This window comes from Salvelinus namaycush, chromosome 11, assembly GCF_016432855.1.
Source record: "Salvelinus namaycush isolate Seneca chromosome 11, SaNama_1.0, whole genome shotgun sequence".
Lineage (NCBI taxonomy): Eukaryota > Metazoa > Chordata > Actinopteri > Salmoniformes > Salmonidae > Salvelinus > Salvelinus namaycush.
Window position 1 is genome coordinate 9,949,774 of NC_052317.1, and position 27,385 is coordinate 9,977,158.

Below are 27,385 nucleotides of genomic sequence, written 5' to 3' on the forward strand. Positions count from 1 at the left end.
GGGTAGGGTTCTCAATCAGGGACAGCTGTTAATCGTTGTCTCTGATTGAGAACCATACTTAGGCAGCCCTTTTTCCCACCTGTCTTTGTGGGAAGTTGTCACGCCCTGACCATAGATTGCTTTGTATGTTTCTATTTTTTTGTTTGGTCAGGGTGTGATGTGGGTGGGCATTCTATGTTTGTATGTCTATGTTTTCTATTTCTATTGTGTTTGGCCTGGTATGGTTCCCAATCAGAGGCAGCTGTCATTCGTTGTCTCTGATTGAGAACCATACTTAGGTATCCTGTTTTCCCACTTTGAGTTGTGGGTGGTTATTTTCTGTTTAGTGTTTGTTGCACCTTTCAGAACTGTTCGTTGGTGGTTTTGTTGTTTTTGTTCGCGTGTTCATCTTTATTAAAAGTATTATGGATACGTACCACGCTGCACTTTGGTCCTCCTCTCCTTCTCCCGACGACAATCGTTACAGAAGTTGACTTTGTTTGTTGACTTTACATGTACGCTCACCACGCTGCACCTTGGTCCACTTAATTCAACAGCCGTGACAACAAGACCATAACATATGCAAATATGTCCCCTTTTTGTTTTACACCTCCAGCAGAATAATGACATTTCTGAGTCCATGATATTCAGTTTAACTGGCATATAGTATGTTATATGGATGGTCTTAAACTGCAGTAATTTATGTCTGAGATGAAATGAACATGACTGGGCATTCTAACATATCTATATCCATTCATCATCGTAGCGTCTCCCAGATCTTCCTCACATTTTTTTTGTTTTACGTGTTTTGTGTCATCGGGAAAAGCCTCTATCAACCCTTGATACACTTTGGAAATCAACTTTAGGGGTTTAAAAGATTGCCTAAAAATAGTTCAATTCTTTGAAGCTTCTTGCTTGTCCAGTGTTGGCTGCACGGAGGGAATAAAGTGTTACATCTGCAAAAGTTCACCTCTTATGCCGTCCCCGATTGTCCCTAGCTTCCTGACCCTGATGAGACCCGTCACCATCTGATCCTGCTCAGATGAGGCATTACAAAGAACTACCTTGGTGTACATTTATACATTATATTACCAATGAATAGAATCAATGGTTCAATCATTGAAATTACCATTATTCCCAGGTCCCAGTCTGTAGCCTACCCATCAACACAAGATGGAACTTTGAATCCATTCACTGGTTGTTATAATATACTGCAAAATGTCCCCAGTGAAAGTTGCGCCCCTGCCCCAAAGTATGATCTATAAAAGCATAGGTGTGGCTCAGATCATCTGGGCTGTGTTGCTGGGCTGTACACTGAGTAGACAGACTATGTCTACTGTTGAATAAAGACGAGTTTAAAACAAACGGTTCAACATTCATTGTAAAAAATATTCACAGACTTACTTTCCAAGGATAGACGTTTGGCACAAATATCATTGTTCTGTGTTGAAGTCATGCAGTGTCCATTATCGAACCTAGAAGTATGATAGTATCAGGCTGTATCACATCCGGCAGTGATAGGGCAGCGCACAATTTGCCCAGCGTCGTCCGGGTTTGGCTGGGGTAGGCGGTCATTGTAAATAATAATTTGTTCTTAACTGACTTGCCTAGATAAATAAACGTTCAATGTTTAAAAAAAAATGTAGGCTACAACTCGTGTGCCTGACGTCACATTATTGACATCAATGGGTGTGTGCGAGCGAACAGCTAGTAGCTTAAATACCAGCAGCAGCGTCAGGAGCGGTTGTAGACACAACCCTAACAAAACCACACTGTTATGGGAACTGTTTGAGCTTGCTGGTAGGACAAAAACAAAGCCCAGCAACATATGTTCTGTGGTATCGTAGGCTACGCTTTCTTTTATGTTCTCTTGTAAAGATACTGCATGGTGGGAAGGGAATGTTTCTTAGAAGTTGAAGCTATCAAGCTATTTTGTTTCCGTTTTAATTTAAGAATTATGAATTATTCCGTGAATGACAATGGCTCGAACATTTCAGAACTACTCCAACCGCTCTGTGTCACCTACAACCACAGCACTTTCCCACCTCTGCGACTGGAATCCAAATCCCTGGTCACTTCAGCCACTATGTTCGCCGTTGGAGTCCTGGGGAACCTCATTGCCATTGTTGTGTTGTCCATCTCAAAGAAAGAGCAGAAGGAGACCACTTTCTATACGCTGGTTGTTGGAATGGCTATCACGGACCTGTTAGGCACCTGTTTCACCAGCCCGGTGGTTATCGCCACCTACATAGTCCAGAGGTGGCCCGGTGGAGAACTACTGTGCGATTTATTCTCCTTCTCTATGCTCTTTTTCGGCTCGGCTGGAATGTCCATCCTGTGCGCCATGGCAGTTGAACGATACCTGGCCATAAACTACGCATACTTTTACTCTCAATACATTGACTGGACAATGGCTCGTTTCGCGCTCATGGGCATCTACCTGGCCAACATTGCGTTATGCATCATGCCCAGCTTTGGGTTCGGGAAGCACATGCGCCACTTTCCGGGCACTTGGTGTTTCTTGGACTGGAGGGCGACGGACCCCCTCGCCGCCTCGTATTCGTTTCTTTACGGTGGGTTCATGTTGCTGTTGATTGCGGTGACAGTTCTGTGCAACTTCGCAGTGTGTCTGTCACTTGTGAGGATGAGCCAGAAGACGCGGATAGTGAGAGCGAAGGTGTCCGCGCACGGTGGCTCACTGCGCGGGTTCCTGCCCTCTGTCACCAGCCTGTCCGCGGCTGAGATCCAAATGTTCTGGCTGCTAATATTTATGACCATCGTTTTCCTGGTGTGCTCCATTCCTTTAGTGGTAAGTAAAAGGCATCTATGGAAATTTCATTTAAGCTATTGTGCATGCCATGGGCATGTGTTTCAAATATGGACAACGCTATGCAACACAGACATACATGAATAGAATATTACTGAAAAATTGTTTGCTTTTTCCACATGTACTATTTTTAAATATTCTCTAAATCTGACAGGTGCGCATCTTTGTAAACCAGCTGTATGGTCCTGCCTACATCTGTGCTGGAGTGAAACCGGATTACCGGAGTGATCTGATGGCCATCCGCTTTGCCTCTTTCAACCCCATTCTGGACCCCTGGGTCTACATCCTCTGTCGGAAGAACCTGTTGTTTAAGGGCTGTGAGAGGATGAAGAATACAGTTGGAAAAGTCAAGGCGGGGCCCGGGCCTAATTTAGTCTTTGTTGGCACTGGCAGTCAACATTCACACCTGTCATTTGAATGCACTAACGAGACCAGTTATGTGTCATTATGCACAACCAACTACAGAAATGAATTCGAGAACCAGGTTAACACCAAAAGTAAATCGTTTACAGACTTTACCATGCGACAAGCCTGGGACTTTGACACAGCGCGGGATAACTTCCATCCGTTCAGTGTCGATCAAACTGCCATGCTCAGCTTCCAGGCGGAACTTGCTGTTGTGTCCAAACCGGCCATGATGGCGTCAATGCCCGGAGGCAGTAAGGCGCTTCCGGCGAAGTGCGCACCAGCAGGTCTCCATAGCCATGTCAGTAAAGTGGACATAGTCACCTGTACCTTCAGCACACCTAGCTCCTGTCATTCGGAGAAGTGCCTCTGAGCAACTGCAGGACTATGGTATCCTCTACAAAACATGAATGTTTTCACATTGACTTTAACAGCAAATATCTGAGATGCTGACAGCCAGACAAACACAGGTCATTTTCCCCAGCAAACGGGTCGTTCTAAGGATGTCCAGGGGACCAAGACACAAGCCTTTTGACGTTCTGGGTATTTCCTAAGGACTAACTTTTGTTTGCAGGGACCTTGATGTAGCCTTGATGTACCAAATGGACCCATTTGGACATTTTAAGATGCAGTTTTAAAATTTGTAACGTGATTCTATTATTATCATCCATATGGGTACAATAGGCACCTACTTGCCTTCACGACAGAAATCTCTTTATACCTTTTGAATTCAATGAATTTAAGAATGTAATTTTTACACATTGGTCCCATTTTATAGGATCTTCTTGATATATTCAGATGTCAGTCTTTGAGTGATACAAATATGTTTTTTTTCTGTAAAAGGATGCGCCCAGGTTACAACTCAATGCTGCAGACAGTAATGCAATGGCTTACTCCTCGCTCACACAGACAGCGTCATTGCGTTTTGGTACATCAGAGGTACATTAATTTCCAATGGAATACTGCATTTGCCTTACAGTATTGGGTCGCAGAGGCGGTTGCAATGCATTCTGTGTACTGTGTGGTGCACACATTGGATATATCCAACGTATGCATCAAATTGTATGCGTAGACTTGACAGAAATAGTAGCAAAAGGTGTTTGTTGAAATTCTCTTGCACACATATCCAGTAAAAAAGTTTAAGTGCAGAATATATTTCCCAGCATTGATGCAATGACACTGTCGGTCTAATTGCAATGTTAATTAAGTAATTGGAAGTGCTGCTTCTTCCTGTGCCATACCAATGTTGCATGCAGGGAATAGTAACTGAATGTACCAACATGTCAAACTTTGTTTTTTACTGTTGAATGTTTTTGATGACGTAACTGTGAGTGATGATCAACTTTCCTATTTAAATGTGTTTTAAAACTATCGAAAAATTCATTCTGATCTCGTGAAAAAAATGGTGTCATTAGTATTTTGCGTTTTTTTAATTAATGGAGAATGAATGCATCTGAACAGTACAACGTGTTACCTCAAGGATGTTTAACTAAATGCAGTTAATGAGTAGTGAGTGAATTACATAATAAGCATATTACGCGCCCATATTAAGGTGATCAAGCTCAAACAGAATCAGATCCGACAACAGTTACAAGTCATTGTGACGTGAGGTGACGTGGCATCAAGTTTTGCGGTCTAATCTATTAAATGAAGCACGGGCCATTTCATGTATTTGTTGAGGTCTTATTTATCTTTTTCTGAAAACAAAAGCAATGAACACTTGTGTTGAGAGATCATCAACCTGATAATGGTTCACACACTTCGAACGTTGATGAAAATTTCTATGGATTATTGAGGTGAAGACGTGTGAAGCCTTCTTGAGATGAATAGTGTGAACTGAACACCTTTCAGGTTGCTGTATTTCTGTATCCAACCTGTAGGGGACACTATGACACAAGGAAAACTACCACTCTAACTGAACAGGACTGTCAAATCAAAGTTTATTTGTCACGTGCGCCGAATACAACCTTACAGTGAAATGCTTACTTACAGGCTCTAACCAATAGTGCGAAAAAATTGTGTGTGTGTGTGTGTGTGTGTGTGTGTGTGTGTGTGTGTGTGTGTGTGTGTGTGTGTGTGTGTGTGTGTGTGTGTGTGTGTGTGTGTGTGTGTGTGTGTGTGTAGTAGGTAAGTAAAGAAATAAAACAACAGTAAAAATAAATTTGAAAATAACAGTAGCAAGGCTATATACAGACACCGGTTAGTCAGGCTTATTGAGGTAGTATGTACATGTGGGTATGGTTAAAGTGACTATGCATATATGATGAACAGAGAGTAGCAGTAGTGTAAAAAGAGGGGTTGGCGGGTGATGGGACACAATGCAGATAGCCCGGTTAGCCAATGCGCGGGAGCACTGGTTGGTCGGGCCAATTGAGGTAGTATGTACATGAATGTATAGTTAAAGTGACTATGCATATATGATAAACAGAGAGTAGCAGCAGCGTAAAAGAGGGGTTGCCAGGGGTTTCCAGCCAACCTGGGAAAGGTGCTTTAAAAAATGTGTGTTAAAGGCTGTTATCCATGCTAGATCAAACAATGATGGGGTGATACACAAAGTTAGGCTTGATGTCACATCAAATGTAGATTTTTAAGGCCATTTTCTTGTGGTCAAAGGTCAAATCTGGTGAAAATAGACATAAATTGACACAAATATCCTGAAATTCACAACAAAAACAGGGGATTATCAAACAAACACTTAGACTATGGAAAGGATGCATTAATAGTTACTTTTCATACAGTTTAGCATATTAATACAAACTGACTATTTAATCATTTATAAATATTTAGACTATGGAATAAACATATTTATAGTTACTTTTGGTATAATTATTATGCTTTAAACTATTCATACAAGAAAAGCATCAGTTCCATCATTTTGGTCAAACGTGGGCCTTAGCAAACAAAAACACTTTTCTCAGACAGTGTAAATCCCCTCTAACTACTCAGAAAGAAACCTCTGAACAATAAGCACTTTACCTTGTGAGGATCGGGCATTCTGAGGCAGAGATATTGGAACTAAGTGGTCAAGTGTAAATACAGTCAAAGTTGACATTTTTGAGGTACTGATAGATTTTGGCCATTTTCGCTAAACGGTAACAATTTACTTGACACCCAGTGTCAACACGTTATGACACATTCATAACCATGTCATAATATGTCATAACAGCTGACATAACGTGTCATAACCTGTCATAATATGGCTATAACACTGTCATGACTAATATATTTACACCTGTTGTGACATATATTGCGTTATTTTATGACTGGTTATAACACCTACATAAGAGTGTTAAAACCCACATACTATTAAAACAAAAGAAATTCTGCCAAGTTTCCTTCCGTTTTACGTTTGTTTCTTGAATCCTTTGTCGTTCTTGTTGTTGTAAGGCATTCTTCACAGTCATGTTTTTTGCATCATATTTTAAATAACTTGTAGAAAATACACTGTATGACACTGTCAAGAAGAATTATGACCATCATAATCATATAAGCCAGATAGGCCTGTCACGTACAAGCCCTTATATCAGTTCTCAGTCAAAAAGAGGGTGTCTTGTCCTGCTCCTGAAATCTGCTCCTGCATTCATCCCAGTCATCAGCAACAGAGCATTGGGGTAGGTGCATGTCTGACATCAATGTGTGTGAAATTACAATTACAATTTAATATGGTCAATAAAATATATATATATAACATAAGCATACTGTTGACATATAGGCTGTGTAGGTGTAATGGAATGTTTTGCCTTGTGTGGTAGGTTTTGTGGGTTTTGACACTCTTATGTAGGTGTCATAACCAGCTATACAAAACCTACCACGGTAGTTATTTTAGAGTTTTTACACTATTATGTAGGTGTCATAACCAGCCATAAAATAACGCAACATACAGTATGTCACAACAGGTGTAAATATATGTGTCATGACAGTGTTATGACCATATTATGACAGGTTATGACAAGTTATGTCAGCTGTTATGACATTATGATATGGTTATGACTGTGTCATAACGTGTTATAATGCTGGGTGTCAAGTAAAGTGTTACTAAATATAAATAAAAAATAAATGTACTATATATACCATATACATGGACTCACGAGGTGTCAAAAGCGTTCCACGGGGATGCTGGCCCATGTTAACTCCAATGCTTCCCACAGTTGTGTGAAATTGGCTGGATATCCTTTGGGTGGTGGACCATTCTTGATACACACGGGAACTGTTGAGTGTGTTCTTGGCACACTCAAACATGTGTGCCTGGCACTTACTACCAAACCCCGTTCAAAGGCACTTCAATCTTGTGTCTTGCCCATTCACCCTCTGAATGATACACATACTGTACACAATCCATGTCTCAATTATCTCAATGATTAAAAATCCTTCTTTAACATGTCTCCTGTTATTCATCTACACTGATTGAAGTGGATTTAACAAGTGACATCAATTAGGGATCATAGCTTTCACCTGGATTTACCTGGTCTGTCTATGTCACGGAAAGAGTGGGTGTTGTTAATGTTTTGTACATTCGGTGTATACTCAGAATCCATGACGGCAGATTATTGAAGACAATTTACAGTAATTTATGACAAATAAAATAAATACACAATTTCTAAAGCATTTGATGACATCTGCTCTGTGCCACCATTCTATGGGAATTTAGCCACCCTCTAAAGTTGGTCAAGGTAAATACATCCAAGACAAACGTGTTATGCAGGGCCATCCATTAGCGTTTTAATATCATATGTAACGAATCACATGTAGATATAGTAATCATAAACATTTGCATGTGGTGATCAATTTAGAAGATTTTCACTGAATATATCGTCAAAGTGTGTGTTTAAAAAAAATAAAAAATAATTTAGGCACAAATTATCTATTTGTGCCTAATAGATATTTTCCAAATTCATTGAAAATAGTATGGTAGCTAGATTTACACTGTAACCAAGGTACAGTACAGGGCTGTTGCTCGCATACACTAAAAGCTTAATTGCGTTCATTTCACAACATGATTGAAATGGAAGATATTTTCCGTCGCATGACTTTAGTCATAATTATGATCATACCTTGATGAATGTTAAAGAGAATGTTCCACATACCCACACAACCTCCGTCAAGGTCTTAGTACGGGCATTTGATTTGGTTAGTATTACAAATCAACCAATAAACAGTCATGAAGGAAGTTGCAAGTATGTGCAGTATATTTAAGTATACATTTGTATGTTATTCATATGGCCGCGAATACGAATATGGCCGAAATCTATCATTCCCTCAACAATGTTAACTTCGATTGCATTAGTTCCAGTAGCTCTTCCTTAGTTCCAATCTCTCAAATATCTCTGCCTCAGAATGTTTGACCCTCACAAGGTAAAGTGTGTAAGGGAGAGGGGGATAAATTGAGCCATTTTTAAGTTCAGCAACACTCCGTCAAGGGAAATATATTATTCTTTCTAACAAAGAGATCTACATCTATTTGGGGATGTTGTGTATCCCTGGAAATAATCAGAGTTTATGTAAACATTACAGTTTTGAAAACAGAGCTTGTCCTCGGTACAACTTACAGTTAAGCTGCCTACATATTTCTGTACTGAACAAAATATTACCACTACCTTTTTAAAACCACGTCTATCTATATTTCCCAAACACAATTCAACACAGTTTTTAAAGTGGTGTTCACAAGCCAAAATGGGTCCCCGTTTTTGTGTACTACGTCATCCGATTGTTTACTCGGTCATCCATTTCGAGTCATATGTTACGAATTTTGCAATTGTATGATATCATATGAGTTTTATAATTCATGTGATATGTTACAAATCACATTTGTGCAATATGTTATGAATTTGTTGTGCTTAAGATCCCAGAGTAAATCTTCAACACAGGCTTAACACCTAACAAACACTTTGTACTTTTTTAAACACTTTCAACATAGGCCAGGCCCTGTTGTTAACGCATATCCCAGTGATAATGCCTTGCATTACGCCTAGGAAGAAAACACTTAAATTTGCTCAACTATAGGCTCAACTTACCCCATGGCAATTGGCTCAACTTACCCCAAGGCAAACATTTGGACTATATTAGCCCACACAGCTACATGGCTGCACTTTCATGCTAGGTTTAGGACCTCATATTGAAGCTTATAGAGACCCCAACTGATGTATAGAACAATCTTACAAGTATCTACTTTGGTTTAGATACAAGCATCATGAAACCTCTAACACAATAAATTAGGGAAAATCTGTTTTTTTCAACATAACTTGCTTACCACTTTTCCATGTGGATTCTTCCTCCACAGACTCCATGAAATTATGACCTCTTCCTAAATGTTTGGTTAAAATGATTCATTTTGTGTACGGTTTCCTAGAAACAAATATGGCTCAACTTACCCCTTTTGCTCAACTTTACCCCACTCTCCCCTACCGTTCAGAAGTGTTTGTCTGAGTGTCTTTTCACCAGGCAGGCCAAAACTCCATCCCACCAAAAAAGGCTTACAGTGCCATTGCAAAGTATTCAGGCCCCTTGATGTTTTCCGCATTTTGTTACGTTACAGTCTTATTCTAAAATGGATTAAATAAAAATTATTCCTCAGCAATCTATACAAAATACCCAATATTGACAAAGCTAAAAGAAACAGGTTTTTAGATTTTTTTGCAAATGTATTAAACCTAAAAATCAGAAATACCTTATTTACATAAACCTTTGCTATGAGATTTGAAATTGAGCTCAGGTACATACATCCTGTTTCCATTGATCATCCTTGAGATGTTTCTACAACTTGATTGGAGTCCACCTGTGGTAAATTCAACTGATTGGACATGATTTGGAAAGGTACACACCTGTCTATATAAGGTCCCCAGTTGACAGTGCATGTCAGAGCAAAAACCAAGCCATGAGGTCGAAGGAATTGTCTGTAGAGCGCCGAGACAGGATTGTGTCGAGTCATAGATCTGGGGAAGGGTACCAAAACATTTCTGCAGCATTGATGTTTCCCAAGAACACAGTGGCTACATCATTCTTAATTGGAAGACGTTTGGAACCACCAAGACTCTTCCTAGAGCTGGCCACCCGGCCAAACTGAGCAATCGGGAGAGAAGGGTCTTGGTCAGGGAGGTGACCAAGAACCCGATGGTCACTCTGACAGAGCTCTAGACTTCCTCTGTGGAGATAGGAGAACCTTCCAGAAGGACATCCATCTCTGCAGCACTCCACCAATCAGGCCTTCATGGTAGAGTGACCAGACGGAAGCTACTCCTCAGTAGAAGGCACATGACAGCCCGCTTGGAGTTTGCCAAGAGGCACCTAAAGACTATCAGACCATGAGAAACAAGATTCTCTGGTCTGATGAAACCAAGATTGAACTCTTTGGCTTGAATAGCAAGTGTCTCATCTGGAGGAAACCTGACACCATCCCTACGGTGAAGCATGGGGGTGGTAGTATTATGCTGTGGGGATGTTTTTCAGCTGCAAGGAATTTCTAAAAACCTGTTTTTGCTTTGTCATTATGGGGTATTGTATGTAGATTGATGAGGGGGAAAAAATGTATAATACATTTTAGAATAAGGCTGTAACGTAACAAAATGTGGAAAAAGTAATGGGGTCTGAATACTTTCTGAAGGCACTGTATATTTCAGGCAGTATTTTCAAACAGCTCTTACACTTAAAGGACATTATCATAATTTTCACAGTATCATTCCAACCTCGTAGTGTGTAAATACACACTGAGTGTACAAAACATTAAGCACACCTTCCTAAATTGTGCTAGTAATGCACATGACGGCACAAACACATCTCATAAAAGTAATGTTTTTTGGGGGGGTTAGATTTTGGAAACGTTAGCTAACTCAATACCTTTCTCATTGCTATTTTTAACTGGGTAGCATTACTACTAGGCACACAATAAAATATAAACCTGAGATGAAAAACACTGAAGATATTAAGTGAAAATTATACAAATTGATCACCATGTCCAAATGTTTATATTTACTATATCTAAATGCAATTCGTTACATATGATAATAAAACACTAATGGTTGGCCCTGCGTAACACATTTGTCTTAGATTAAGTGTTTTCATCCTGACAAGGGGGTGGCTAAATTCCCATAGAATGATACCACAGAGAGCATCAAATGCTTTAGAAATTATGTGGATTTATTTGTGTGTCATAAATTACAGTAGTAATCTTCAATAACCTGTCATCATGGATTCTGAGTGTATACAGTTGAAGTCGGAAGTTTACATACACCTTAGCCAAATACATTTAAACTCAGTTTTTCACAATTCCTGACATTTAATCAGAGTAAAAATTCCCTGTTTTAGGTCAGTTAGGATCACCACTTTATTTTAAGAATGTGAAATGTCAGGATAATAGTAGAGAGAATTATTTCTTTCAGATTTTATTTCTTTCATCACATTCCCAGTGGGTCAGAAGTTTACATACACTGAATTAGTATTTGGTAGCATTGCCTTTAAATTGTTTAACTTGGGTCAAACGTTTTGGGTAGCCTTTCACAAGCTTCCCACAATAAGTTGGGTGAATTTTGGCCCATTCCTTTTGACAGAGCTGGTGTAACTGAGTCAGGATTGTAGGCCTCCTTGCTCACACACGCTTTTTCAGTTCTGCCCACAAATTGTCTATAGGATTGAGGTCAGGGCTTTGTGATGGCCACTCCAATACCTTGACTTTGTTGTCCTTAAGCCATTTTGCCACAACTTTGGAAGTATGCTTGGGGTCATTGTCCATTTGGAAGACCCATTTGCGAGAATGCCAAGAGTGTGCAAAGCTGTCATCAAGACAAGGGTGGCTACTTTGAAGAATCTGAAATATAAAATAAATTTGAATTTGTTTAACACTTTTTTGGTTACTACATGATTCCATATGTGTTATTTCATAGTTTTGATGTCTTCACTATTATTCAACAATGTAGAAAATAATAAAAAATAAAGAAAAACCCTTGAATGAGTAGGTGTGTCCACTGGTACTGGTACTGTACATTTGTTTTGTCTTTATATTCAGTGAAAATGGCCTAAATCTATCAGTACCTCAAAAATGTCAACTTGACTGCATTTACACTTGACCCCTTAGTTCCAATATCTCTGCCTCAGAATGCCCGATCCTCACAAGGTAAAGTGCTTATTGTTCAGAGATTTCTTTCTGCGTAGTTAGAGGTGATCTACACTGTCTGAGAAAAGTGTTTTTGTTTGCTAAGGCCCAAGTTTGACCAAAATGATGGAACTGATGCTTTTCTTTTGTACATGCCTGGCTTAAAGCTCTCTGGTCCAGTGGGGTCTCCCGCAGTTGTAGACCTCTGAGAGGGTCTACATCATCTGAGAATGGTCCTTAGTGGCTATACAGACTACAACTGTAGCGGAACACATCTGAATTGTAATATTTTCTGTATATCTGCATGGTGTAAAATAATTGTATGAAAAGTAACTATTACGGCATCAATTCCATAGTCTAAGTGTATATGTTTGATAATCCCCTCCATTTTTTAAAATAATTTCAGGATATGTGACCTAAATGTATCACTATTTCCATTATGTCAATTTTCACCAGATTTGACCTCTTGAAAATTGCCTTAAAAATCTAGCATGTGTGACAGCCTTTAACAAGCCAATTATTTTTCAAGTACGTTTTGCAGTTTGCTTGGTCTACTACCATGGGTACATTTACAATAGTGTTAGGGATGGATTCAATCCGTATTGCAGAGGTATAGCGGAAGATTATACCTCTTGAAATTTAAAGACAATGTACCCGTTTTTGCAAAGACTGCATTCACGTTAAACACTACATATGTCGGCTCATTCGAAAACATTTTTATGCGGATCTTCCGTGATACAGATTGAATCCAGCTCTTAATTTGCAACCATCACCTCTAATTCAGCATTGATCTGAAAGATCATATGAGGGTGTGATATACTCTTGGACTCCCAACTTGCAACCAAGCAGAGGGGAAGTGAGGGTAAGGGGTGAATCTTAGAAATAATAAGCAATCCACAGTATATCTAGAAATACTTTATTCCTACACAGAATAATGTCATTGTTGTACAAAAATAAAGGAAACCATTTCAATAATAATAATAATATTGACTGTAATTGTTCTGAAATACTGAAACAACAATGAAAAAACGAAACTAAGCTTGTAACCTGGTTAGGTTTTCAGCCACAAGACTATTTCCTTCCTTTGTGTGAAATGAGACATACTGCATGTTGAGTTCCTTGCCCACTTGTTCTGATCTTTTTGATGTTTCAAAATCCCCCAAAATCAAACAATTCAAAGTCAAAGGATCCAACAACACAAACCCCCCGGTATATGTGATCATGACAATAAATATAAATCTACAGTCCATAAAAAGGACCTCATATGAAATGACAATAAATAAATAACTTATCTGTAATAAATATGTTGACTATAATGCGGTAATGCAAAGAGATGCATGGCATCCATTTCGTACAACTCAAGAGAACATTGAAAAAATGTAGTTACGGAAAATCCCTGTTTTGAGCCTGTCTACCTGTGGGCAAATGCAATGAGATATGGTCCTCGTTTTGACCTTTGAGTCAATATTTTAATCAGTACTCCAGGTCAGTCTTATACATATCCCAACTGCTGTGAATATTAAGATCCTACCATTGTGTGGTCACCATCTTCTTAAAAACTGTTCCCAGAGACTGTCTTGCCAATCGGTCATGGCAGTCTATCATTGCAACCAGATCCACTTTATCCTCAGCAGAAAATGTACAACAGGAAGAGGCGTGGCCTCACTCCACCATCATAGACCCTCTACAGAATCTCCATCCTGCTTTGTACTGGGGACCAGCCCTGTTGCATATGTTTTCGGAGCGACTACCTCTGCCCTCCCAGAACCCAGAGGCTCTCCCTAGACCCAGACTCAACGGCGAGCCACCATCTGTATATTATCAGGCAGGGCTGAGTGACAGCCAGTTGCCACCCTGCCCTATTCATCCTCCTCTTGGCTGGCTCCCTCAGCCCATACACATGCAGCTGGCCGCCGACAGTGACTGGATGGTCTGCCACGTGGTGTGGGCGTCCATGAAGGACACTGGCTCGTAGCGGTCAGGCCGGCAGCAGGGGTGGGCACTGACCCGCCGGGAGGTCCTCCGCGGCAGGGACCCATTCTCCATCAGGGACCATAGAGCCAGGTCGTAGTTGGTCCTGGATGACTGGCAGGAGCCCACGCAAAACTTGAAGAGGACGATCTCGTCCGAGTCGAAGCCCAGGCCCAAGTCCCGCACCCGCATCTCTCGTTTCTCCACCCTGCAGTCTGGGCTGCTCTGCTGGGGCTGCCTGCCCTTTCCCTTTCCTTTGCCCTTTCTGTCCCTCTCTTTCTCTTTCTTCCTCCTCTTCTTCTTTTTCTTGGCCAAGCCTTTTGGTTCGGCGTCTGAGGGGTCAGAGTTGCGGGGGGAACGTCCCACCCACCGGCCACTGGGGTGGTCGTCTGCTTCGTCCATCACAGAGGGGTCTGAAAGAGAGAGAGCCAGAGAGCGAGCGAGAGAGAGAAGATCAGTGGCTTGTACTCTATAATCTTATTGCACACCCTTCTTTTACTCTTCCCTATTCATGGAGAACATCATGCTGGATTAACAAGTGATGTAGAAAACAGAGATCTAAAAAGCACTTCCTGGTTCCACTCTTACCGGAGAGGCCATGCCAGGGGGAGTACGGGTCACTCTCCTCCTCTTGTTGCTCATCCACCTCAGGTAGAGTGTCTGGGAGCTGCCTCTCCCACATCCCTCCCACCAGTCCCACAGCCTGGACAGAGTCTGCCCCCAAACCAGTGCCAATACGGGCCCCCTCCACCAGGGGCAGCAAAGAGACCACCACCCACAGCATCACCTACAAAAGCGGACAGTAGTTAATGGGAGATGGTCCACAGAGCAGAGAAACAACACAGCCAACAGTATGACAACTATAATAAGGAGGATGATGATGAGATGATGAGATGATTTTGATAGTTGATGATAATAGTGGTGATTACGAAGATGATGATAATGATGGTAAAGATAATAAGTCACCAATAAGCAGAACGAGTCACTCACCGTCCAGTTACTCAGGTGGTAAGGGGCGCCTGCTGACGGCATTGCGGTAACCCCCGGTCTGTCTCTCCTCCTCGTCCTCCATCTTGGTCCACCTGGAGGGAAAGCAGAACAAGGCCTCGCTCTGTCAATTGTCCCAATCTCAAGAACGCACTCTGAAAAGAATAACATAAACTAACTGCACAACATGATGTGGCCTGCGATAACGTATCCATATTAACCAATACTGTACAAAAACACCCTTTCAACCCTTAAACAACCCGACGTGTCACATCAATCACGTCCTCAATGCGAAGGATATGTTTATTGTTACTGAGGTAAAAAGGCTAGTGTTTACTGCCCGGGTAGTGCGGCTAGTGTCGGCTTGTCTGTACATACAGCCACACAACAGCTCCTGTCCAGCGACAAAGGCTACCTTCAGTCAGATACCTGTCAAAGGCATTCTTTATTTAGGAGGAGGTAGGGCTGGTTCTGTAGAAGGGGCACCGGGGGAAACCACAGAGATGAGGAGGTGGTGATAAGGGGTGCGAGCGTCGCAGATGTTTACATACGAGGTGTACAGTGTGACCGGGTTAGCTGTATGTCAATGGCAGCACCACATGCCCCACTCAGGGGTTTTTCCTGTAAAGAACCCTAAAAAGGCTCCAACACAACATTTGACTGGGGTTTCGAACATTCGCGAAAGGTTCCTGGTTCGATCACCAGTTTCGGCAACAAATTTGAGGTTAATAGTAAACAAACATGTAAATAGAGCTAACAGAGCAGATCAGATTCACAGATAGCGTAGCGGTTTATGAGCATTGGACCAGTTACTGAAAGGTTGCTGGTTCAAGTCCCTGAGCCGACTAGGTATACACTTGGTTAATGTGCCCTTGAGCAAGGCATTTAACCCTAATTTCTCCTGTAAGTTGCTCTGGACAAGTGTCTGCTAATTGAAAACCAATGGGCGTTTGCTCCACTTAACTTGTTAACACAGTGAAGCACCTGCTGCTAGAACAACGGAGCGTTCATTTAATCATTTGGGCTCAGAAACGCAACAGAAACAAGTGATTCTATCTCTCTCCAAAGAGATGAGTTGCCATTTATTCGTCGTGGACTCATCTAGGAATACAAGAACTAAAAGCACACGGAATTGCGCCAGAGATTAGGCATGGATTCAGCCCCCTGCACTACTCTCATTGAGCAGCTGGGGGCTTATCTGTCCACATCCTGCTACTGGTCCTGTCTCTCAGCTCTCCATACGTATCCCAGCTGACGTGCCATGTAAGTAACACCTTAGGATACGTGCATATGTGGAGGGATTGACTAGAAACAACACCGTTTCTCAAGAGAATTCGATCTCTTCTGGAAATGTTAAAGCCTATACGATGAACTCAGTCAAACTTGGTTGGTTTCGACATCAACAGATGTTATGGCGAAATGAAATTCAGCTCACCAAAAACATTGACACAACATACGGTGATGGTACAGCAGATTCTGTAAAAACGAGCATAGGCCTATATAAGATACATAAACAGTCATCTATCATCCACCAGAGAGACGCGATAGCCTGGTAGCTGAACTAGAGCGGGACGTGAAGGTCCATGGTAAGGTATGTAAACTCTGCTGCTCTTCAGTGTTTCTAAATACAACCCTCAGGCTGCGTCCCAAATGGCACCCTGTTCCCTTTATAGTGCGCTACTTTAGGCCAGGGCCCATAGGACTCTGGTCAAAAGAAATGCACTATATGGAGGAATAGGGTGCCAATTCCTAGACAATCATTGTGATGCTATCTTTACTCAGGATGATGGAGGACTGAGAAGATTATGGTGCAAAGGTTACGATAGGATCTGTGTATGCATCACCGGCTATGCTGCCGAAGATTACAGAAGCTTGACTATATCAATATAGTTACTGAGAAATAATAGGTCAAATCAGGCCCAGGGAGAAAGCAGACATTAATCTCTTACACAATGGAACCTGAAAAGCAGAGATAAATGTGTGTGTGTGTGTGTGTGAGTGCGTGTGTGCGCACCCGCATGTGTGTGTCGGAGGAGAGAGACCGAGAGAGACTGCAATCCAAAACCAGGCAGCAAACTCGCCAACTCCCTCTCCCCTAACCTGATTTAAAAGCTGGCCATTAAGAGAGAGAGGTTAAAGGGGCTTTTTCAACAGATCCCCTCTCGGTCCCTTGAGAGGCCTTGTACTGAGTCCTTAATGCCACAGCTGGGAGCGTTTAGCCTCCTTTAGCCCTGTACGCTGGGTGTCTATGTGGGCCTGTCTGGCCGGCTCACTTCACCCCACCACTCTGGAGCTGTTTACAGTCCAATACCTCCAGTCCCTCAGGGCAGAAGGTGGAGGTGGGCTGCTGAGTCCTGAAGACCTCCAGAGCTTCGGAGCCTGTGTGTGTGTGTGTGTGTGTGTGTGTGTGTGTGTGTGTGTGTGTGTGTGTGTGTGTGTGTGTGTGTGTGTGTGTGTGTGTGTGTGTGTGTGTGTGTGTGTGTGTGTGTGTGTGTGAGGGCGGGAGAGTTGTGTGTGAATGTATGTTTGTGTGATGTGCCTCAAGGGCTTTGATATGGTCAGCAGCCTGTTCATCTGCAAAAATGCAATAGGAGAGTCGATTGGTTGTCACCTTATATTTGTGTTGTTGGTACAGTGCCCACCTATTACTTATACAGGCCATTGAATTGTACATCTGTTCTGAGTAAGGATACATTTGCACTGATATTGGGGGAATAATGTAAGCTCTCCTTCTTAAAAACTGTTTTATTAAACAATCAATAATGACATGTTAATTGATATTTGCTCAGGGCTTGCGCCCAAAACTAATATATGGACGAATGACATTGGTTGAACATAAACGCGTTTCACCTTATCATCACCGAGTTGGGTAGCTAGCTATACGGTTAAAGTGGCTTCTTAGTTGTGTTACAGCCTGAATTTAAAATGAGTAGCTGAAATGTCTTGAGTCAATAAGTATTCAACCCCTTTCTTATGGCAAGCCAAAATAAGTTCAGGAGTAAAAATGCTTAACAAATCACAGATTTGCTTAACAAATCACATAATAAGTTGCATGGACTCACTGTGTGTGAAATAATAGTGGTTAACATGAATTTTAAACAAAGATTCAACCATAAAGACCAGGGAGGTTTTCCAACGCCTCACAAAGGGCACCTATTCGTAGATGGGTAGAAAAAAGGAAGCTGAAATTGAATATCCCTTTGAGCATGGTGATGTTATTAATTACACTTTGGATGGTGTATCAATACACCCAGTCACTACAAAGATACAGGTGTCCTTCCTAACTCAGTTGCCGAAGAGGAAAGAAACCGCTCAGGGATTTCATCATGAGGTAAATGGTAACTTTAAAACAGTTACAGAGTTTAATGACTGTGAGAGGAGAAAACTGAGGATGGATCAACAGCACTGTAGTTAATGCACAATACTAACATAATTGACAGAGTGAAAATAAGAAAGCTTGTACACTATAAAAAATATTCCCAAAATATGCATCCTGTTTGTAACAAGACACTAAAGTAATACAGCAAATAATGTGGCAAAGTAATTCACTTTGTGTCCTGAACACAAAGTGCTATGTTTGGGGCAAATCCAATACAACACATTACTGAGTACCACTCTCCATATTTTCAAGCATAGTGGTGGCTGCATTATGTTATAGTTATGCTTGTAATCATTAAGACTGGGGAGTTTTTCAGGACAAACAATAAACTGAATGGAGCTAAGCGTAGGCAAAATCCTAGAGGAAAACTTTATTCAGCCTCTTTTCCAACAGACACTGGGAGACGAATCCACCTTTCAGCATGACAATAACCTAAAACACCAGGCAAAATATGCACTGGAATTGCTTACCAAGATGACATTGAATGTTCCTGACTGGCGTAGTTACAGTTTTGACTTAAATCTACTTGAACATCTATGGCAAGACATGAAAATGGTTGTCTAGCAACGATCAACAACCAATTTGACAGAGCTGAAAAGAATAGCTGTCAAATGTTGCACAATCCAGATGTGGAAAGCTCATTGAGACTTACCCAGAAAGATTTGCAGCTGTAATTGCTGCCAAAGGTGCTTCTACAAAGTATTCACTCAGGGGGGTGAATGTTATATAAATGAGATATTTCTGTATTTCATTTTCAATACATTTGTAAAAAATATCTAAACACATGTTTTCACTTTGTCATTATGGGGTATTTTGTGAAGATGGGTGAGGAAAAAAATATATTTAATCCATTTTCAATTCAGGCTGTAACACAACAAAATGTGGAATAAGTCAAGGAGTATAAATACTTTCTGAAGGCACTGTACATCATTCTGTATTCTACATGTGTGAAAGCTCTCATAGAAGCGTAGAGCAAGCTAGGCTGGGATTCCCTCCTGTGTTCTGTCTCACTTTAAAGGGGAAATTCAGGATTTTACAAATTCAAGTTGCACTCCAGTGTCCTTTTCACCTCATTTATCACCTCATTTACTTAACAAAAGGCACATCTCAATAAGTGGTCCAGGCATCCTCATAACATGGCACAAGTGTGTGTGTGTGTGTGGGGGGGGGGTTCCCTCTTTTGTTCTCTATTGCTGCTCTATTGTTCACTCAAGCAAGGGGGGAGGCCGGTGACATCGGAGGGCGCAAACTTTTTTTTTTTACTGTCACTTGTGTGTACATTACTGTATTTTAATGTGGGATATTGTTTTTCAACAGGAAGTTAAAAAAGAATAGCTGGAGTGCGTCTTTAATGTTAGATGGTTCCTTACCCTGAAAGTAGTCTGTGGGCCAGGAGAAACTATAAATCATCACTTCCATTGATTTTAGCTAGAGGTGGATAAAGTTTAAGTTTGTCGCGGCTGCTAGAAAACCGAACCATGGATTACAGTTTCTCCTGGCCAAAAAACGTACTTACGAGGTGAGGAACCATCTAACATCAAGTTGTAAAATCTGAACTTCCCCTTTAACAGCCCACATCCCATCTCTCCAGAACAGAACCCTCTCCTATAATGATGCCCCATTAGAGGTGTTCTATCCGCCAGCTCTACCTGTCATAGACAGAGCCCTGCCGGCATGGGGGTATGGAAAGGACCTCACTAAATCACCCCCGCAATAAAAGACACCTGGGGAGAAAGAGGAGAAGAGGAGATGCAGAGTACTAGCCACCGCCGCCGGGTCCTTGCCTGATCATTACCAGACACATTTTTATCTGGGGGGGTACACAAACTCCCATAACACCTATGATGATATACTGTACACGGTACACGTGTTCCCTATTCCTTCTGGTTCCTGTGCAAACCTGTTCTGATATGTACAGTTCACGTCCAGTCAGAACAGACAATTTGTACGTCTGGCAGTGTACTACATGTTTGTTTTCTTTTCAGTTTTTAGACTGTGCTGGTAGTAAACCCACAAACCCCACCCAGTCTTGTACTTGTATGTCCTTACGTGTTAAAGTGTCAGGTTTGGGTTCGATTCCCCCCTACTACTCTCACCACACTGATTGCACTGCTGCGCCAGATGTGCCCTTCAAACTGCTGCTAGACTAGACTGCAGTCAGCAGCGACAGAACCAGAGGGCCTGAATACGCTGCATAATCCCCTAATCCCTTCCAGGCTGGAGAGGAGAAGAGGTAATTACTCGTTAGTGCCAGTTTCCACTCTTTAGCCGAGCTGTCACCGGTGAAAAATCCACAGAACGCTGCCAAAATGAGAAACAGATAGCTGGGGATGTTTGCGGCTCGGATAACCCCAGTCAGAGGGGCAATCAGAAGGTGTGGACAACACTTCCCTGGGCAGACTATCCCTGAAGGAGATGCTAGCTAGATGTCAGTGCGTTTCTTGCACTAAAGAGTTGCTTGAGAGTCTTCTACTGAAGACAGGGACAGTCTTGACAGATTCATACATACATGGGGGTTGTGTTTCTCAGGTGTATCACACAAAGATACTGACACACAACAGAATAGCCGTTACAGATCAAAGACAGGCTAATAAGATAGTACTGATCTGTGCTTTCGGTCATACTAAGAAATCATACAGAAGTGCTTAGTCAAGCTGAATAGGCTCAGCCTGGTCCAAGATCTGTTGGTGCTGTCTTGCCAACTCCTATGGTCAGTGTCATGCCACATTGTCACATTCATTGTCATGCTAGGCATTAACAAGACAGCACAAGCAGATATGGGATTAGGATATACCAGTGCAGGGTCATTGTTAAGATGAGAGAACAAGGGCCAATATCAGTGTTTAGCTCATAGTGGCTCTGGATACGAAAGAGGAAGCGGTACAACAGAACCTCAATTAGTCCTTAAGGGTAGACAGAGTAAGCTGGTTGCAATCAGTGGTGCTGGTTAGAACCAAACAAAGTGGTTGCCTGGTGATAAAACTATAACCTAAGGGCAGAATCCTTACTTGAGATGTGTGCACTTAACTTGGACTTTCTCATAAATCATTTATTTAACCTTTATTTAACTGGGCAAGTCAGTTAAGAACAAGTTCTTACTTACAATGACAGCCTAGGAACAGTGGGGTTAACTGCCTTGTTCAAGAGCAGAACAACAGATTTCTACCTTATCAGCTCAGGGATTCGATCTAGCAACCTTCTGGTTACTGGCCCAACACTCTAACCACTAGGCTACCTGCCACCCTTGATGTCAATGGAAGATCTGAGCAAAAACTTGGGTTCCGCACACAGATCTGAAGATAGAATTCAGGTCTAAGTGAGCAGTGATTTACCTCCATGGCCCCAAGGTTAGCATCCTCTCACCGTGGAGGAGAGCTCTAGAAAGGTTCAGAGAAACCCAGGTAATGGTGTTTTTACTGGGGAACCAAGTGTTTGAAGTAGCATGGGCGGATTAGTACCCTCACCCTCATGCCTAAACCCCTGTCCCTCTCAGAGATGCTGTGGAGTGGGAAATCATACTCTCCAGCCTCTTATTATAAGGAACAGGGTCCAGGGGTGGGCGTTAAAATGTATCCTCCAGAAGGACATTAGACATATCACCCCTAACCTTAACCTCAATGGCACTAATCCACTCCCACTGCTCTGATTGGTTCTTTGGTCAGTTTGCTTGGCTCTATAGAGTACCACAGTATGAGTCTTAATACCCATAAAACCTAGCGGTCAAACCGGGAAATTGTCCCAATCGTTTTTCCACCACTCATTTTTCCCATAGGGGATTTTAGACACTTAAAATAAGGGCTGTGTTTTGTTTAGGCTTACCCTGGCGTGATGTTTCGATAACCGTGTAAATCTCTCTCGGACAAGGTGACTTTTATCAATATATTTGCCTGTATTTACCCCCCAAAAATGAAATGCTATTTAGCTGCTAATGTGGCTATCATACAGAACTACAAATTCTGTGATGCTCTGGATGAGACTGCCGAATCGAGGCAAAGGTAAAAATCTCTGGATTAACAATCTGTTAACTACATTTAGTGATGAAAAAATTGGCAACTTTTACTTTAATTTACAATTCTGTGAACTCTCTAGGGCAAATTCTTAATTTACGCTATACCTGTTAGCAAAGGTGTCAGCGAAAGATGACAAGCAGGAGCTTGTAGGGATTTGTAGTCTTATATGATGTCTACTTTGATGCTAATTAAACAGAGCCGACTATATTGATAAAAGTCATGTGGTCCGAGAGAGATTTAAATGGTTATCAAAACGTCACGCCAGTGTAAGCCTACACAAAAAAACAGCCCTTATTTTAAGTGTTTCTAAAATCCCCTATGGGAAAAATGAATGGCGGAAAAATAATTGGAACCATTTCCTTGTTGGGTATTATAACACCTCCACTGTGGGGCTCTATTCTAACTGAAAGAAATGTACTACTGTGGGGTTTTCCATGTGAAAAGCAATGTCTGCCTTTTTTTCTACTAAGTCAGCCACTGGGTCATTGGAATGTTCAATTGATTTGAACTTTGTGCTTTGTGTGAATGGAAACAACTGCCTTCACAGACAGTTTTCTGGAGATACCTCATCGCAACCAATAATGGACTACAACTTCATATGACCAAGACACTGCATGTAACGGTTCTGCCTTTGTTTCTTGCTAGCACACTCCCTAGTCCCTATAAGATCCCAAATTCCAAGCTGATTAATGCCGTTTAAGAGGGAGTCACAGAAAAAGAACACTTGGAACCTCACCTTAAATGGGAACACATTAAGTTGTGTTATGGCAGCGATAGAGGATAGGATTTCAGATGACAGGTTTTGTGAGCGCTACAATCTGTTGGAGAGTGAGAGTGGGAGAGTGGGAGAATGAAAAAGGAGGAAAATGTTGGAGACAATATATGGAGAGAGATCTACAAAAAAAAAAAAAAAAAGCAAAAACATAATTGTCCTCAATATGTCATCATCTCTTTTTAAAACACACAAACACATTTGTTTTACTATCCTTGTGGGGACCAATGAAATTGATTCTCATTCAAAATCATATTTTCCCTAACCCTAACCCTTAACCTAACCCTGACCTTAACCCTAACCCTAAATCTAACCCGAAACCTAACCCAAAACCTCAAAACCCTAACCCTAATTGTAACCCCAACCCTAAACCTAGGGACCGGCGAAATGTCCCTAATTATCCGAATTGTCCTTGTTTTACTATCCTTGTGAGGACTCCCCCCCAACCCTACCCCACCAAACCTCCTCTCCCCTTTCCCTCAACATCCCATGTCTCATTTCGTCTAATTAAGTTGAGTGTGGTCCAGACCCAGGGAAAGCTGGCCATTAATGCGTCACTGCATCTGGATGAACAAACGCCCTGCAGAGCGTTTCCGTGTCGCCCGCTTGTCTTGAACCCCAGACGGGCTCTGGTAATGACCTGCTGGCCCGGTAGTTCAAAGGAGCCCATGACACCATGATGAATGAAGCTGACCCGGCAATTTCGGGAGAATACAGCTTATTGTATCAAAAAAGTGCTCGCAGCCACAAACACTGCAGTGCAAACACTGCTAGTTAACATTCTTCCGAATTCAAGAGCAAATTTGTAAGAGTGAGATCTTGCGATAAAAACAGGAGTTTTGCTACGTGTTTCATCAGTGTTTTGAACTGTGGTAACTATCGCTTTGTTCTAAATTTAAGTCTGTTTGAAGAGCCAAAGTGCTCGACGACAAATCAGCAATAGACATTAAGTGCAATAACACAGGTATAATACTGGTATACTTAGCAGTATGTCCCAACTGAAAGAAAGTAAGACAAAAATGTCGAGCGTTTACAAAAAAATCTAAATTTATTTTGGTCAGATCATGCCCCCTTCACTTTACCCCAGAATATGTATTGTAGCTCAGTGAGTTCGTTAAACAATTCCAGATTGAGGTAGGTTGCCCTGTGGCACTCCGGGTTGCATAACCAATCTCTCTCATTACTTACACACTCTCACAAACAAGGCAAGCCAGACAAACCTTCCCTGTGTTGACTTCTACATAGAACTCTATTACAGTGGATTTAGTATAGACCTTACAGAAATTCTGAATTCAAAATGGATTAAATGTATTATTTTTCTCACAGACTTACACATAATACTGCATAATGACGAAGTGAAAACATGTTTTAGAAATGTTTGCAAATGTATTGAAAATGAACTATATACACTATATATACAAAAGTATGTGGACACCCCTTCAAATTAGTGGATTTGGCTATCTCAGCCACACCCGTTGCTGACAGGTCCAAAACAATCGCGCACACAGCCATGCAATCTCCATAGACCAAATATTGGCAGTAGAATGGCCTTACTGAAGAGCTCAGTGACTTTAAACATGGCACCGTCATAGGATGCCACCTTTCCAAGTCAGTTTGTCAAATTTCTGGCCTGCTAGAGCTGTCCCGGTCAGCTGTAAGTGCTGTTATTGTGAAGTGAAAACGTCTAGGAGCAACAACGGCTCAGCCACAAAGTGGTAGGCCACATAAGCTCACAAAACGGGTCCGCTGAGTGCTGAAGCGGGTAAAAATCATCTGTCTTCGGTTGCAACACTCACTACCGAGTTCCAAACTGCCTCTGGAAACAACGTCAGCACAAGAACTGTTCATCAGGAGCTTCATGAAATGGGTTTCCATGGCCGAGCAGCCATGGAAACAAGTCTCAGATTACCATGCACAATACCAAGCGTCGGCTGGAGTGGTTCCAATTCATCCCAAAGGTGATCGATGGGGTTGAGGTCAGGGCTCTGTGCAAGCCAGGCAAGTTCTTCCACACCTATCTTGACCAAACCATTTCTGTATGGACCTTGCTTTGTGCACGGGGGCATTGTCGCTTTGTGCACCAAGTGCCAGCTGGAGTGATGTAAAACTTGACGCCGTTGGACTCTGGAGCAGTGGAAACGCGTTCCCTGGAGAGATGAATCACGCTTCACCATCTGGCAGTCTGACGGACTATTCTGGGTTTGGCGGATGCCAGGAGAACGCTACCTGCCCCAATGCATAGTGACAACTGTAACGTTTGGTGGAGGAGGAATAATGGTCTGGGGCTGTTTTTCATGGTTCAGTCTAGAACCCTTAGTTACAGCCGGCCGCGACAGGGAGGTCCATGGGGCGATGCACAATTGGCCCAGCGTTGTCCGGGTTAGGGAGGGTTTGGCTGGCAGGGATATCCTGTTCTCATCGCGCACTAGCGACTCCTGTGGCGGGCCGGGCGCAGTGCACGCTGACCAGGTCGCCAGGTGTACGGTGTTTCCTCCGACACGTTGGTGTGGCTGGCTCCCGGGTTGGATGTGCGTTGTGTCAAGAAGCAGTGTGGCTAGGTTGGGTTATGTTTCAGAGGACGCATAGCTCTCGACCTTCGCCTCTCCCGAGTCCGTGGGAGTTGCAGCGATGAGACAAGACTGTAACTACTACCAATTGGATACCACGAAAAAGGGTTAAATATATATATATTTTTTAAAGACAATTCCGCTGTGCACAAAGCGAGGTCCATACAGAAATGGTTTGGTTGAGATCGGTGTGGAAGAACTTGAATGGCTTCCACAAAGCCCTGACCTCAACCCCATCGATCACCTTTGGGATGAATTGGAACGCCAACTGCGGGCCTAATCGCCCAACGTCATTGCCCAACCTCACTAATGCTCTTGTGGCTGAATGGAAGACTTCTTGGTAAGCAACTGCATTATAGATTTGGCCATGTGTTTTAGGTTATTGTCATGCTGAAAGGTGAATTCATTTCCCAGTGTCTGGTGGAAAGCAGACTGAACCAGGCTTTCCTCTAGGATTTTGCCTGTGCTTAGCTCCATTCAGTTTCTTTTTTATCCTGAAAAACTCCCCAGTCCTTAACAATTACAAGCATACCCATAATATGACACAGCCACCACTATGCTGAAAATATGGAGCGTGGTACTCAGTAATGTGTTGTATTGGATTAGTATTGTGGAGTAACTACAATGTTGTTGATCCATCCTCAGTTCTCTCTTATCACAGCCATTAAACTCTGTAATTGTTTTAAAGTCACCATTGGCCTCATGGTGAAACCCCTGAGCGGTTTCCTTCCTCTCCGGCAACTGAGGAAGGACGCCTGTATCTTTGTAGTGACTGGGTGTAATGAATAACTTCACCATGCTCAAAGGGATATTCAATGTCAGTTTTTTATACCCATCTACCAACCCTTCTTTGTGAGGCATTGGAAAACCTCTCTGGTCTTTGTGGTTGAATCTGTGTTTGAAATTCACTGCTTGACTTTGGAACCTTACTTTGGAACCTCCACACACCTTAATTGTATGTGTGGAGCACAGAGATGATGTAGTCATTCAAAAATCATGTTAAACACTATTATTGCACACAGATTGAGTCCATGCAACGTATTATGGGACGTGTTAAGGACATTTTTACTACTGAACTTATTTAGGCTTGCCATAACAAAGAAGTTGAATACTCAAGATATTTCAGCTTTTAATTGTTAATTAATTTGTTTAAAAAAATGAAAAACATAATTCCACTCTGACATTATGGGATATTGTGTGTAGGCCAGTGACCCCCAAAATATAAATGTAATACATTTTAAATACAGGCTGTAACACAAGAAAATGTAGGAAAAGTCAATGGGTGTGAATACTTTCTGAAAGCACTGTACATTTTCAAGTGATCTAATATTTGCTTACCACTAGGGGGAGGGTGTAGAACTTTAACAACACTTGAGCTTAGCTACTTGCAGGTAATAAGAAATATA

The 27,385-nt window shown here is 41.9% G+C and overlaps 2 protein-coding genes across 2 annotated transcripts; one reads left to right on the forward strand and one right to left on the reverse strand.

Moving 5' to 3' along the window:
- The first annotated feature begins 1,936 nt into the window (after positions 1–1,936).
- On the forward strand, positions 1,937–3,584 carry LOC120055497 (prostaglandin E2 receptor EP4 subtype-like). Its single transcript, XM_039003362.1, has 2 exons — positions 1,937–2,788; positions 2,961–3,584. Exons 1-2 carry the CDS (start codon positions 1,937–1,939, stop codon positions 3,582–3,584), a joined length of 1,476 nt encoding a protein of 491 aa, XP_038859290.1.
- A 9,713-nt stretch (positions 3,585–13,297) lies between these two features.
- LOC120055498 (artemin) lies at positions 13,298–15,338 on the reverse strand. The gene is made up of 3 exons (XM_039003363.1): positions 15,255–15,338; positions 14,853–15,051; positions 13,298–14,677 (listed from the first exon to the last, which is right to left on the reverse strand). Exons 1-3 carry the CDS (start codon positions 15,294–15,296, stop codon positions 14,181–14,183), a joined length of 738 nt encoding a protein of 245 aa, XP_038859291.1. The 5' UTR covers positions 15,297–15,338; the 3' UTR covers positions 13,298–14,180.
- Between the last annotated feature and the right edge of the window lie 12,047 nt (positions 15,339–27,385).